General features: G+C 50.9%; 1 protein-coding gene and 1 pseudogene across 2 annotated transcripts in view; both read left to right on the forward strand.

Moving 5' to 3' along the window:
• Positions 1-11,729, forward strand: part of ZNF362 (zinc finger protein 362) — a 35,722-nt gene extending 23,993 nt beyond the window's left edge. For both annotated transcript variants that reach the window (XM_060018748.2, XM_060018757.2), the window contains 3 exons: positions 8,220-8,298; positions 8,415-8,573; positions 11,591-11,729. In XM_060018748.2, coding sequence (XP_059874731.1) covers positions 8,220-8,298; positions 8,415-8,573; positions 11,591-11,707 — 355 coding nt within the window. In that variant the 3' untranslated portion in view covers positions 11,708-11,729. The remainder of the gene's footprint in view (positions 1-8,219; positions 8,299-8,414; positions 8,574-11,590) is intronic.
• Positions 11,730-12,345: 616 nt separating this feature from the next.
• On the forward strand, positions 12,346-13,381 carry LOC132429893 (uncharacterized; annotated as a pseudogene).
• The last annotated feature ends 1,975 nt before the right edge of the window (positions 13,382-15,356 follow it).

Here is a 15,356-nt window from a genome sequence, read left to right on the forward strand (position 1 = left end):
TGAATTGTAAATATGTACGCCAGACGCGCCCCTAGGTGCCGGGGATACAGCACTGAACAAAACAGACACAGATTCCTGCCCTCTTAGGGTGTACAGTCTAGTCGAAAGCATGAACGGGGGATTCAGAGATAGACATGCTTTAAGGAAAGAGGTTTTTGCAGGGGAGTACAGACATCAGAAAGACTGGCTCGCCAAATAAAAATACCATAGGTATTTAAATAAAGTAAAGGTTATCAGATTACAGTTCATCTCTTCAGAGGGGAAGAAACACAGCAGTTTTCTCACATGATGGTTCTCGTATCTATAAGCACGGCTGTGTGTCTGCCAGTATCAGCACTGGCAGGGATAAAATTGTTTTTGCTGTGGAGTCTGTAACGCACAGAAGGCGCTCAAGGTTTTCTTTATATTGGGCACTAAGGCTAGACACAGGGACCTTGGGTTTTGTTTTGTGGTGGTGTTATTTATTCATTTCTCTCCATTGTCTTTGTTTGCTTTATCCCAGGGGGCAAGATGTTTTGTCTGTTTCTCTGACTCTGGGGCATGATCAGTAGGTTTGATAGTAAGGAACAAATGACAGGATAGCGGGCAGGGTGGCATCAGTCTGCTTTTCTCGTCCCCATGCCTCCTGAGGCGTGGATTTGACCACGTAGATTTGTTTCAGAAATTTTCTGATCTTGTCATGAATGTATTTTTTGACCTTTGGCTAGTTTTATGGACATAGGTGTGTGTAATGAGGTGCTGCTCAATAAACAGTGTCCTCCTGGTTGTATGGTTACTAAAATTAGAGCATGCGACCCCAGGGTTTGAGAGTTAACTCCTGTCAGGAGATTTTGTAAAGCCCCCAGGTCATAATTTTAATCTGTGTATGTGTGAAAAAAATTTTTCTTATCATATTATCTAATCTAAGATCTATCTAAGTTACTATCTAAGATCCATCCAATTCACCTCTTGTCAGGTTGTGCTTGTACAACCTGTAACGGGAAGGGTACCGTCTTTTTGGAGAATCCCAAGTTTGTCAGCGTTTCTGGGCTAGCGGGAATGACTTTTCCCATCACCTTAAAGGTAAGGATTCCACAAGCCATGGAGTAGATTCAGTTCAGTTTCCTGGAAGCCTGGGGAAGGCTACATTCCCACTTACAAAGTACAGGCCTTGTTTCTTACTATCAGGCTTGGCATGCCTAATTAAATCAAATTTGTCATTAAATGTGACATTTCTGGCATGGTCATGGTTACAAATTTGATTTACCCAATTATATCCTGTTAGGAAGGAGGACAGATTCTTAGTGAACCTATTTACAGAAACTAATGGTCATAAAAAGGAAAAGGTCTCAGTAAAGGCACTTTGAGTATTTTTTAGCAATTGTTCTGAGTAGTTTTGTAGACAAGACCAATAGTGTTTTTTCAATAGGACCGTTATTTTAAAATTTCCTTGATAATTCATTAGTTTATATCTATGTTAAATCTGTATAGTCCTCCTGCCGTGCCCGCCCCCCCCAAATTCTAAAGGGTTAGCTGGAGCAAGACACCATTTAAGGAATATCCTATTCCAGTTTGTTCAAATATAGCCTCCTAAATTGAAGATTAGGGATAGATCAAAGAAAAAAAAAAGGGGGGGTTTCTCACATGCCCGTTAGAAAATAGAACATTAACCACAATTAAATCACTTTCATGCAGTCCTAGGTCATAATTCCTGTTCCCCAGTCTTGGGGAAGTTAGTCCGCTCTGCAAAGTTGTCTGCTTCTGGACTAAAGACTTGGTTCCTGCTTTGGCCTTGCACAGTGTCTGGTCATGGTGATGGGTCATCTTGGAAGCTTGTGCCCCATGTCTCTTCCCAAAGTGTAAAGACCCAGGTGCACTGGTACAGTCCTCTACTGAGGCCGTCAACTCTTGATGTTTCTTTCAGAAGACTCAATCTCTGACTTGAAGCACAGGCCTTGAGGCAAGTGTGAGGGAGGGAACCAGACCTGTTGAGAAGACTAAATGACTCTGGGCCATTTATTATATAACCAACAGTATCAGAATGGAGAATAGAGGCCTCTATTAAGGTATAATGTATGATCAGTTGTTCAGATTCAGAGCATATTATAGGCAGCAGGGGTGTTGACACATTGTCACGGTCTTTTAATTGATCTCATAAAGCATGTGTTATGATTGGCACTAAAAAGCATAGTTAAATCTAGAAAAAAAAATCTTTTTAAAGACATTTCTCTGTGGATATTAATGGTACTAGTCTCTGTACATGAAAACAAGTTGTTAGGTTTTTTCCATCCATCTTAAAAAGTACACATATATATATTATATGCAATTATATATTATATATGATATTACTCTATATTATATATATGTGAATTATATGTAATTACATATATACACACACATAAAATTAACTCAGGGAGATTGAGCTTCTTTTCTCTTGATCTGCCAACTTTCTTATGCTAGACACTTCAAAGGCCGGCTCTCATTCTAGTGTTTGGCTAATTCAAATGTGGAGAATACAAAACATGCCCTCACTGGGAGCTTTTATAAAGCGGGGGAGCAAATCTTTGGTGTTGCCCAGTGGCCAGCTGGAAACTCCAAGCACATCTCGGTGTAAAAGTTACCTTGATATTTTATTATTCTGAAGGTGGGGCCTGGGTTTGAGAAAGGCACAAAGTTGGTAGAGTAGGCAGAACAGGAGCGTCAGTCTGGTAGGTAATAAACACAGTAGCAAGTAATAATTAGTAAGAAGCCCAGCGTTTTCAGAAGTAGACATTTGTTTGAAAATATTATTTAAGACCATGACCAAAGAAGCAAGAAAAAATTAACAGGCCCTTGAGGGGAGAGTGTTTTTAAATTTATTTATTTAATTTATGTATTATTTTTGGCTGTGTTGGATCTTGGTTGCTGTGCGCGGGCTTTCTCTAGTTGCAGCAAGTGGGGCTTCTCTTGTTGCGGAGCACGGGGTCTAGGCACGCAGGCTTCAGTAGTTGTGGCACGCGTGCTCAGTAGTTGTGGCGCACAGGCTTAGTTGCTGCGAGGCACGTGGGATCTTTCCGGGCTAGGGCGTAAACCCGTGTCCCCTGCATTGGCAGGCGGATTCCTAATCACTGCGCCACCAGGGAAGCCCAAGGGGAGAGTGTTTTGTCAGAATGTTCCTTGTTCAGGGGTTGCTCTCTGTTCCTGAGGGCACCATTTTTTTCTCCCTCTATTTTTTTCTTTTGAGTGATTTGAGTTCATAGCGGTTGGAAACCAAACAAGCAACATAAGAGGGTCCTATCAACATTTAGAGACAAATTATTAGTCATTATGCAGTGGCGTATATAATTAAACCAGCGTGTCCTAACCCAGTGACAAAGAAGCTGGTGTCCCTAGTGCCCGCAAGTCCCAGAATCCTTAAGACAAACCAACCAAAAGAAGCCAAACATAAAGAAGCAACCAGATTCCAGGTTGCTTTTCTCCCATTCCACAGAGACTCCTGTTCTTTGCCCCTTGATGGAGAACCAGACAGGGCATATAATCAAATCCATCTTCTCAACGCTCTGCCAATAATAAAGGGGGTAAAAGAAGGTCATGTCAAAACAGAACCAGCCCCGGTCAAGTAATAAAAATAGAGCTAGAAGCAGGTTGAGCAGGATCCCGCCTGGGAGTTGAGACAGATGTGCCTGGGAGCACGTGACGGTTCATGTAGTTGAACGGCGCTGGCAGCTCTGGAGCATCTTGGTGGGACCTCTGTCTGTGAACGGAAGGCAACAAGACAAGAAAAGCAGGTGACTTGCAAAGTGCTTGCAGAAATCCAGACTTCAGAAGGATCGGCCCTGTAAATTATAAATACATGTATTTAAGGGGAAAAGTAACAGGAATTTGTAGTGAGTCTGTTCACGGTAGAGATACAGCAGCAGTCTCGTGCAGTTAGCATCTGGATAAGATCACACATCTGTAGATATCACGAGGCCGAAGTCAGGGGATAACCCTGTTTTATGAAGGAGTTAGTAAGGTATAAGAAAGGGCTCAACGTTTTACCTGTTTGGGGAACGTATGTTAGACAAAGTGACCCTGGATTTGTTTGTTTATTCAGTGGTTTTTGCCTGTGTTTTCCTTCTCCTGGCTGTGCGATGTTGTGTACATGTGTGGTGATAATTGTGACAGGGGTAGGTTTTCTCAAGTGTGATGATAGTGATGGTGATAACATCCTAGCAACAACTGTTCCTTGTCAGAGAGCTCCTAAGTGCCCAGCCCTGCATAAGATATTTACATATGAGGTGTCCATAAAGTCCTTACAAATCTGAAAAGTGCCACGGAGAGACAGCCACCTTGAGGAAGGTCCACTGTCACTGTATCGTTTTAGTTACAAAGCACAGTGGGACTGAAGCCATTCAATATAACGTGCCGCTTATTACCTGGAAAATAAAGGATAAATGATAACTAATGAATCCTCGATAATTTTATTTAAACATTGAATAAATTCCCCCTTCGTGTTTTTCATAAATTGTTTGTCTTAAAGAGACATGAGTGTATTAAAAACTAACACTGGGGGGACTTCTCTGGCAGTCCAGTGGTTAGGACTCCGCGCTTTCACTACTGAGGGTGCGGGTTCGATCTCTGGTCGGGAAATTAAGATCCTGCGAGCCGTGCGTTGTGGCCAAAAAAAACCAAACCAAAACAAAACTAACACTGTGAAACTGTCTTAGGAACGCCCTTTCAGTAAGTTACAGTTCCTTACAGTCCTTATTATTATCCCCGTTTTAGAGGTGAGGAAACTGGGGCTCGGGAGGCACAGTTGCTTGGCCAAGGCCACACCACTAAGAGGAGGCAGAAGCGAGATGTGAGCCAGAGCGCCGAGGAGCAGCCCTGCCTTGGAGGAGGGAGGGGGCTGGGATGTTGGCTGCAGAAGAAACTCAGGTGGGAGCGAGGTCCAGGCAGGAGAGCAGGGCTAGTCTTCGGGGCCCCGGGGTGGGGCTGGGACAGTGGGGGTGAAGGAGCAGCCCAGGAGCCCCGATTTCAGCTCAGCTTCCCTGCGCCTGGAATTGGTGGGGAGCTCCCCATCACTACAGATGCGGGAGTGAGGCCTGGGTGCCCGCCTAGTGGGGAGATGCCCTGCAAAGAGAGGACTCTGATGTTGGGGTTGAGGGCTTAGCCTTGACTTGAAATTCAGGGGTGAAGAACTCAGGGGCCAGTTATCAGGGGGAAACTTTGCTCCCTGAAGCCCTTCTGAGGCCCAGTGCTGGCTGCCATGCATGACAGATCAGTGGTCAGAGGCTGGCTCTGGGCCAAAGGAACTCCCACCATGCACCGGGAGGCTGGTGGATGTGAAAACTTCCGTGAAAGGGGGAGGTATGTAATGGAGGTTGGGGAGGATAATCGGAGTCAAGGATTGAAGGGTCCATAGTCCTCTCTCATGAGAGATGGGAATGGTGTTCCCAGCAGGAGGAACGGCACGAGCAAAGGCTCAGAGACTTGCTGGGGGTGTGGATTTGGATTCTGTCCTGGAGAAGGGGGAGACAGTAGGGGAGACCATGACAAGGTCAGGTCCCTGCACTGCTGCTGTGGTGGAGGGGAGAGGCTGAGGCCGGGAGTCCAAGAAGGAGCCTGGGCAGCTGTGGCACTTGGGGAGCAGGCCAGAGGAGCAAGGTCCTGAGGTAGGGCCTGATGTCCCTGTAGAACCATCCATCGGTCAGTCAACAAACACTTGTGAAATACCCTTGAGGAATGGGCGTTGTTGATTATGTGGAACATATTACTATTGTCAGTAACTGACTTCAGGAGGAAAGAACTCACCTTCCTATGTACCAAGTCCTCTCTACTGAGCCTGTGCCAGGCCCTGGGATGATGGTGGTGAACGAGACCAAGGGCATCTTGCTCTCAAGGAGGGAGGCAGCTTAGAAAACAGTGACTAGACATTGACAAAATACGTGCCTACACACAGACTTCTGCTCAGGGGTGGGCTGCAGGGGCCAGGTCTAGTCTGGAGGGTCAGGAAAGGCTGCCACGATCAAGGGGCTTTTATACTGAGAACAGGAGTCTGGGTTTTAGCTAGGCATTAGCTGGGGGAAGAGTGTGCCTGGGAGAGGATCAGCCTGGATACCAGATGGAAGGTAGGAAGGGACTTGGAATGGTGGGGTGGGGGGCGTGGAGGGAAGTGGTGGGCCTGGAGCCTTGGGGCAGGGAAGAGGCATGACTTGGGCAGCAGTGGGAGGCGAGGGTTCTGGGGTGGGCGTTGTGGAATTTAAAACAAAATCAGCACATGTCCTGGGGTCCCTCGGTCCCCTCTGCCACCGAGTTCCACAGCCCTGGAGGGGAATGAGGATGGGATGAAATGGAGGGATTCTGGCGGCAGGCGGAGCCGGTCCAGATGACCCTTCAGGTCCTACTGTTGTAGAGATGGGGTGCAGTAGCCTGGGATGATGTCCCCAAACACGTGACACCCCCAAATGTGTAGGTAGAATAGGGGTCCTCAGAACTGGGCCAGCACATTTCCACCTGGCCTGTCTCCGTGCAGCCTGAGATGAGCCGTCTCTGCCTTTGGGGTTCTCCGTCTAGTAGAGGAGACAGAGGAGGGGCGGCCTCGCTGCTGAGGATGCAGCCAGGGCACAGGGGTGGCGGGCAGAAGCATCAATCAGCCGTGGTTGCCAGATGAGAAATGGTCCTCTGACCAGGACGCAGGGTGCAGGAGCAGGGAGGTGAGGCCGAACCACACGTGAAGGGCTTCGAATGGCACACTAGGGAATTCAGACTGTCACTGTTCATAGTGGGCAGTCAAGGTCGTGGGCTTACTTACGGCAGGGAGTGTTCTTTATTCCAGCCTGGCCAGCATGGGGGCCTGCCCTGGGGGACCTTAGTTTGTCTGACGAGTCTGTTGATGGGCGGAGCAAACCCAGGGCGGGCTGTGGCTTTAGGGAAGGAGCCAGACCGGGTGGTCAGAGCTGGATTCTCCCTCCACCTAATGCTGATCGGCAGCTTAGGCAAAAGAGGTTCAGGTCCAGTCTGCATTTCATTACCTACCTGCTTGGCACAGGGTTTGCCAGAGCAGGTGACTGAAGACAAGCCTAGGAGAGCAGGGAGGGCCTCCCGTCCCGGTGTGTGCGCCTCGCTCCCCAGCCCCGTTTCCACACCCCATCCCGGTCCTCCTCCATCCTCACCCGGCTGCTGGACCGCAACAGCCAGCAGAAAGCCCGGCCATCAGCCTGCAAGTCACTGCTCCCAAGTCTCCTTCTCAGTGAGGACCCCGACCACCCTATTTAACATTGTACCCTCCCCATGCACTCACGACCCCCCTCACCTGCTCTGCTTCTTCTCACAGCACTTATTACCTTCTACACGCACTTTACTTACTTATTTCATGCTCATTGTTTCCACAAGGCAGTGGGTTTTTTCTGTTTTGTTCACAGATATGTTCCAAGCACCCAGGGTGGTGCCTGGCACACGGGTGCCTGATATAACAATTGTTAAATGAATGAATAATAGTAATACTGGCAAGTGGTGACGGAGCCCTGACGCTGTGCCAGTACTTGGCTAAGCCCCTTCCACATATTATCTAATGGAATCTTCACAAAGCCCAGTGAAGTAGGGACTGTATTTTTATACCCATTTTGCAGATGAGGAAACCGAGGCTCAGTGATTTGACCAAGGCCACCCAGCTAGTAAATGGTAGAGCCAGTGTGAGGACAAAAAGGGGCTCACAGGAAGGACACAGAGGCTGACTTTCAGGGCCACCCTGTCCTGCATTCTCTCAGTAGCTGGGGTGACCAGGTAGCCATTTGGGGAAGAGGCAGGAAATAGAAATGGGGGGCCAATTAGAGGGTGATGTCTCCTGAGAGAAAGAGGCAGGGTGGGCAGCGAAGGTCCTGGCAAAGCTGTGAATCTGCCCTTTTCACTGGGTGGTCTGCAGGTGGCTTTTTTAGAAGAGGGGCAGAATGCCATCAAAGCAAGACTGCCATGATTAGCCGGGGGCCTGGGCGGGCTGTCTGAGTGGGTGCTGGTGGAGGGCCGGGTTCAGCGGGGCCCTGTGGGGAGCGTGGAGGCTCTGGTCACAGAATGGCTGTGGGAGGCCAGAGAAGAAAGGACGCGGGTAGCCTTTGAAGACCCAGCTCTTGCCTGGGGCTCACTCTGGGGAGAGTGTGTGGAGCGGGGAGCCTGGGAGGCTTGGGGGCCACAGGGGTGTGCAGGCTAGCCGAGGGCTTGAGGGCTGGAGCTGGCCTGGGGGACCTGTCAGGGATGCCACCTCACTGGGCTGCCTGTTGCAGAATCCACACAGGCGACAGACCCTACAAGTGCCCACATCCTGGCTGCGAAAAGGCTTTCACTCAGCTCTCCAACCTCCAGGTGAGTGCCGGCCTGCCTCCGCCAGGTGCACAGCCCCTCCTCCCCAGGGGAGCCTAAGGAGGGGGTGGGGCTGGGGGAGTCCAGCCAGCTCCCGACCCCTGCTGTGCTCCCCGCAGTCTCACCAGCGCCAGCACAACAAGGACAAGCCCTACAAGTGTCCCAACTGCTACCGGGCCTACTCGGACTCCGCCTCCCTGCAGATCCACCTCTCGGCCCATGCCATCAAGCATGCCAAGGCCTACTGCTGCAGCATGTGCGGGCGGGCCTACACCTCGGTGAGTGCGGGGCCCCCGGGAGCCTCTCCCTCTCCCCGCCCTCCTCAGACCTGTACTGACGCTCCCATTTTCCAGACGAGGAAACTGAGGCCGAGAGAAGGGCAGTGACTTCCCAAGATCACAGTGAGTGGCAGAGCCAGGGCTTCTGCTTTCCACTTCTGTTTTCGGCTGCCTCAGGCCGAGCTCTCCCCAGGCAGCCTTTCGCCTGGCTTCTGGAGATGTGGTTTCTTCCAGGCAGTGTGGGGTGGTGGGCGGGGAGGCGCTGGCAACCTGCTCCCCAGAGCCAGGGAGGGAGAAGGACCTTTCCCCACTGGGGAAGCTGCAACGCCCGTCATGCCCACAAGGGGGCACAGTGACCTGGCCCAGAGCCACCGTCATCTCCCAGGAAAGGCCCACACAGGGCCAGAAAGGTGCCAGTCCTCCATCCCTGGATGGGAATTTTCCTAAACAAGGGCCTTTCACACCCAAGAGAGGGAGTCCAAGTGAGTCACTTTTGTGTGTCCTTCTGGCTATGTGTGTCCAAATATTCTGGTTAACAGATGCCCACGTGTACCCAGACTGATCACCAAGCCTCAGTTTCCTCATCTGTAAAATGGAAGAGGTAATAGTTCTTAACTTCTAGGGCTGTTGGCTGGCAGAGTCAGCGCCTGACAGACCTTAGCTAACACAATGATTTATTCACCCAGTGTTTGCTGAACACTTGTGCCAGGCACTTGGGAATCAGGATGAATCAAACAGACATATTCTTTGCCCCCAGGCAGGTTAGAGTCCACTGCTGGAGACAGACATTAAACAAGTAACCACACAAGTGGATATGTAATGACAAATCGTGGTAACTGCTCTAAGCAGGCTTTCTCAACCTCAGCCCGTGTTGACATCTTTGCCGAGGGGGTGCTGTCCTGTGCGTTATAGGATGTTTAGCAACATCCTTGGCCTCTACCCACTAGCAACCCCTCCCTGAAAATGCCTCCAGACTTTGCCAAATGTCCCTGGGCTGGGGAGGGGGGGGAATTGCCTCTGATTGAGAACCACTGCTGTAAAGGAAAAAAGGGAAACGTATGTTTTGAAAGGCAGCTGCAGGGGGGACAAATTGGAGTTGGGGAAGGGAGATGGGTTGGGATAGGTGTATGAGGAAGTATCATTTAGAGGAAGCCTTGAAGGTAATTGGCCAGGTGAGGACGAGTGGAGCGGGAAGGACTTCCCATGCAGGGGAACAGGGAATGCAAACACCCCCGACGTGGAACAGTCGCGGTGTGTTCCAGGAACTGAAGGAAAATTAGGTCACACGAGGCTGTCGGTCCCTGTTAGGGAGCCTGGATGTTTTTCCTGGTGGAGTGGGGACCCATGGGGAGGGGACTGTCCAGGAAGGTAGTTCTGAAAGTTCACTTTGGCTAGAGAGGGGCGCATGGATTGCACCTTCCTATATGCGTCCCCTCTTAGAGGAGGGGCCGCCAGCGGTCACAGCCATGGTTCTTAGAGGGGATATGAACTCTGGGGGGAAGGGGCTGTCACATCTCACCTGGCTTGAGGCCCCACAGAACAAGAATAATTACCTTTTTTTAAAAAAAACATATTAATGGATTGACTTTTAAACTACTTTAATACATAAAAGAAACATTTTAGAAAAGTGAACCCTCGTGTTCCCATCAGCCCCCAGAGCCTGGCATCAGTCTATCCTGCCTTATCCATATCCCTGTTTTTTGAAGTAAAACTGACATCACATTGTTCCATCTGAAAATTTTTCACTTTGTGTCTTTAAACATAAAGACTGCTTTTTTGAACTTAGCCACAGTACCTTTATGATACCTTAAAATGATTCTCCGTAGTCCTTAATATCGTCAAATACCCAGGCGGTATTCACATTTTCATTTGTCTCATGGATGCCATAATTTATAATTTTATTTACTTATAAATTTTATTTTTTAATCAAGATCCAAATAAAATTCTTACATTGCACTGGGTCAATATATCTTTAAACTATTGGTCCTCCACCCCACCTCAACACCACTGCCTTTTTTTTTCTTTGCAATTTACTCATTGAAGAATAGTTTCCTAGTTTGGATTTTGCTGATGACTGCCCTTCGCTGTTGTTTGATAGCGCTTTGCCACCACACTTGAGGGCTTCCTCTGCCGGATTCTGAGCAAGCTGAGGTATGAGGCCAAGGAGTGGCAGGTGGGAACCAGAGCACCACCTTAGTGTGAAAGCCTGTGGGCCTGCAGGTGAGCCTTGGGTCACCTCGCCTACCCAGTCTTGGGTGCCTCAGGTCAGACTTAGCAGAGTCTGTGGCAGTGCTCACGGGATGAGGTGAGCATGCCCAGTTTAAGCTTCCCAAAGTCACCAATCAGATCCGGCCCCACTTCTTCCCAAAGGAGGATGGAGCATGGGGGTGCAGAGGCTGGGGCTCCCATCACCACCTAGAATGAAATGTAGAGACTAGGGAAGCAGTGGTCCCCTCAACCCTAACTGCTAAGAGCTTTACCCACATCACCATAGCAACCCTTTGAGGTTGTTCCTTCCCCATCCCTGCCTGCAGAGGAGGAAACTGAGGCTTGGAGGGCTAAGATGACTTGTCCAACATTCCACTGCTGAGAAATGGCAGAGCCATGGTCAACTGAGGCCTACCGCTTCGCCCCCACTGGGAGAACCAGCCATATGGGGGCAGCTATGCGCAATCGGACAGGACTCCACTGCAGCCAGTTGGTAGACAGCAGCTGGCCTGGCCCTAGGGAGTTTTAGGTGGGCACTGCTGCGGGGTGAGCCTGGTGCCTGCCAGCTCTCTAGTCAGCACACTGTGGGCTCGGACTCTGGTAAATAAGCCAGCCCCCACTGCTGGCAGAGATGCGGCATCCCTAGAACCAATGCTGATGCCCGTCTGACCCCCCAAAGCTGTGGCTGTCCATCACTAGCCGGCCCACCTACCAAGGAGCCCTCCAGTGGCCGCTTGTGGGAACTGCAGCTCCCCCTGCACCCCTTGCCAGCAGTTGGTTGTAAGTTCTGAATCTCACCCCGCCCACAGGAGACCTACCTGATGAAGCACATGTCCAAACACACGGTGGTGGAGCACCTGGTGAGCCATCACTCGCCCCAGAGGACGGAGTCCCCCGGCATCCCGGTGCGAATTTCCCTCATCTGAGCCGAGGCAAGGCGCCGCCCCGCCCTGCCCACTGGCAGACACAGACCCAGGCAGCACCAGGCCCCGACTCCCTCCAGGGGCCCTCCAGGAACAGCCGAGCTCTCTCACGACCTTCCTGACCTTCCAGAAAGCCTGGGCCGCAGAAGCCCTGCCCGGTCCAGCTCCGGGGGCGGCCAGGCCAACTGCAAGATTCTGGACTGTTCTGGTGGCATCCAAAGACGATCTCAGAGCACTTTGAACCTCTCTGCTGGGTTTTCCTTTTGTTCCCCACCCTTCACTTGCTTCACTGTTCTTTTTTTTTTTTTTTTAAGTTTGTTTTGGAAATAACAAAAAAGATATTTATTGGCCAAGAAGTTGGTGCTGCTAAGACCGAGAAATTAAAAGAACCGGACAGATGGACACAGAGAACCAGAGGGCAGCGTGGGACCTTATCTTGCCACGGCCTCAGGTCTTGAGGGGAAGGCTCAAGCCTGGGTTTCTGGACTGCAAAGGGGGCCCCCAGGTGGGAGGGGCAGGAGGCAGCTGGAGTGAGCCGCTTGCCCCTGGGTGCCAGCTCGAGCCTCCAGAGCTGCGCCCTGGGCATCACTGAGCAGAGGGATGTGGCAGCTACCAGGGCTACCCAGTCTTCAGGAGATGAAATGAGAGGGGCCGGGAGGTCCACAGGACCAAAGGGTACAGTGTTGGCTGGGCTGGGTGCAGGCCCAGGGAAACGGGGTGGGGTGGGCTGGGTAAGACCTGGCACCCCTGCTGCCCTGAAGACCACCCCAGTCTACCTCGGTGCTGGCCAAGAAACCTATTGGCTACCTCTCCCACCATCCCAGACTGTGGGCAGGGGGAGGGAGTGGGCCTGGGGCAAGGACCCCCCTCTCCAGAATTTCCTCCAGATGGGGCAGTGCCCGAGGAGGGGTTACTTGTCTTCCCTGCCATGGAGGGGAATCCCCAGCCCAGGCCCTAAGCCCCTGGGCAGGGAAGGGATCCTCGGGGAGGAGGGTCCCGGGAACAGACCCTGCCCTCAGCTCCCACAGACACACCCCAATCTGAAAGCCATGCGTGTCCGTGTATATAGGAACTATGTACAGAGCCCGGAGAAGCCCCCCTACATCCCCTGGGGAAAAAAAAAAAGAAAACTAGACAGAAACTCATCTATATATTCTGTATCTGGAGTTCCGTTTTGAATATTAACTGTGTTATTTTTATACACTTTTTAAGCCTTAACTCGCCATTGATTTACCAGTTTAACGTCTCCTGGGGTTTCTTTTCCCACGGGGTTCTCTGCCCCGCCCCCACCCCTTTGTTTGACTGGCGTCGTCTGATACTCAGTATTGTAGCTTTTTGTCCGCATGTTACTACCCTGTAAATACGCTGTTATACATACTGTTAACACCCCTTTGCTTTTTTCTATGGGACCTCCAGGCCACCATATTTAGAACTAGTTACCTTATTAAAAAAGAGAAAACAGTCTGTTGGCTTCTCAGTCTGCATCGTGGTGGCAGGGAGGTGAGGGCAGGTGCCCCTCAAGGCTTCAGGAACGAAGTATGCGTTTTATTGAAGGAAAGGGGTGGGGAGCAAAAGAAGTCAAACGTGGGGGAAGACACTAAAGGGGGCAAGAAACAAAGGAATTCCAAACCCTCTGCTCTTTGTATTTCTCTGTTGTGAAGAATAAACTGTACCTGCAGCCGGGTGGTGGCGGTGTGTGGCGTGCTCTGTGCGAGGGTGGGGCTGGGGGGCACCTTTCCACTGCTCCTCTCCCCTCCCCCGCCCTCCCCCAAGACTCGGGGAAGAAGGGAAATGCCCCTTCCTGCGTCCATCACTCGCAGCCAAGGACCATGAGGGCTCAGAGGAGTGAGTTCCCAGTGGTGGCTCATGGCTGAGTCACTTTCTCTCCCACGAGGCGGTTAGCACAGGGCCAGCCTTGATAAACTCTGGGGGAGTTCCTGCATCTCCGTCCTAGGCAATCAAAACAGTGACCCCCTTGGGGAAGATGTGTGTGCAGGGGACTTCTTGGTCTCCTCGATCACTGGACTAGCTGGAGGCTGTGAGGCTGGAGCTGCTGCTGCTGCAGGAGCCCGAGGATGAAGCTGAGTCTGAACAAAGCCAGGTGGAGAGCCGGAGACACATCATTGAGCCCTGAAACTGTCTTGACCCCAGCACCGTCCTGTTACGTAAGCCAGTATCTTTCGTTTTCCTCAGAGTCAGTTGCTAAACGTTTACCACAACACCACTGGCTGACTCTCCAATCAGATTCCTCATTCAGTGAGTTAGGAACAAGTTAGGCGATGGTGGGCACCTGAACGGGAAAATCCTGTATGTGTGTGTGGGGGGGTGGGGGGGATGCACGGGGTGCTGTGTTGGGCCAGACACAAGCAGAAGGACAAAGGAGGCAGAGAGAAGCGGAGACGGACAGAGGAGACTGAGGGCCAGCCAGTGGCAACCTTAGCTCCTGACTTTGTCTCCATCTTCTGGCCCACTCTAATTTCCTGCTTGTTCTCACATCAGTGAATTTATTTATAAGTTACCGTGTGACATCGGGTAAGTTAATTAACCTCTCTGTGCCCGATTTTCTCATAGGTAAAATGAGGGAAATAATAGTAACCAATTGATAGGGTGCATATGAGGATTAAATGAACCAATAGATATCTAAGGCTTAGAACTGTGCCTGGTACATAGTAAGTATCCAATAAATGTAATTGTTATTATTTGATGTAGCCCTGATGGATCTATGTCCTTTATGATCAAGGAACCCTGACTAGACAGCTGGTGATGTTTGGGAATTTTGGGGGGTGACATCCGAGCTGGCATGGTAGGTGGGATGGCTGGACAGGTGAAGATTTTGCATGTAGCAGTGACACTCGGGGGACTGGGAGTCTGATTTTCACCGGCTCACCTGGAAGCCCTCAGGAGCTTACGCGGTCCCTGAGGGTCCCAGCGTGGGTGCCGAGGATACTGTTGATTAACAGGGACACTGATGGAAGCAGCGGCAGGAGCTTATCCCCTGTTTTTCCTGCTGCTGCCCTGAGCCTCTCTACACCTGAGCCTGCCCCACCCCCACCCTGGGCCTCTGGGCAAGACAAAGGAGGTCCTCCACTCTATTCTGCTGTTTACCCCTCCCCCTCCTCAGGAAGGTCTCCACCCACAGCATGAGGCTCCCCTAGCCCAGCACCTGGAAACCCCTGACTCGAGCCATCACTTCCTCTTTAAAACAGGAAATGGCTGTCCTTTGGCGACTCCTTTGCTCTCCACGAACTTTTTCTGCAGCATCACAACCCCTGCCAGGAGGGTGATTGGCATCCCCACTTTACATATGAGAAAACTGAGACTCAGCAAGGGTAAGGAACTAGTCCACAGCCACACACAGAGTCAGAAGAGGAGCAGATTTCCATCCAGATCTTACTGGCCTGAGCTCAGGTCTCTGCTGGCCCAGGGCTCAGTGTGTGTGGCCCTTGGTGAATGATGCAGGCAGTGTAAGGTGGAGGACAGTCTCCCACCAGAGGAAGGGATGTCAGCCTATAGCCATCAAGCAATAACCTGTTCTTAGGCACACCTAGCCTGTTCTTAGCTCTAACCCAGAGTCCAAAGGGTCTTCTGGGTTCTGCTAATCTAGTTTAGTTAGGCAGGAGACACTGGGACCTTGGAACTGCTTGGGAGAGGG

Source organism: Delphinus delphis, chromosome 1 (genome assembly GCF_949987515.2).
Source record: "Delphinus delphis chromosome 1, mDelDel1.2, whole genome shotgun sequence".
Taxonomy (NCBI): domain Eukaryota; kingdom Metazoa; phylum Chordata; class Mammalia; order Artiodactyla; family Delphinidae; genus Delphinus; species Delphinus delphis.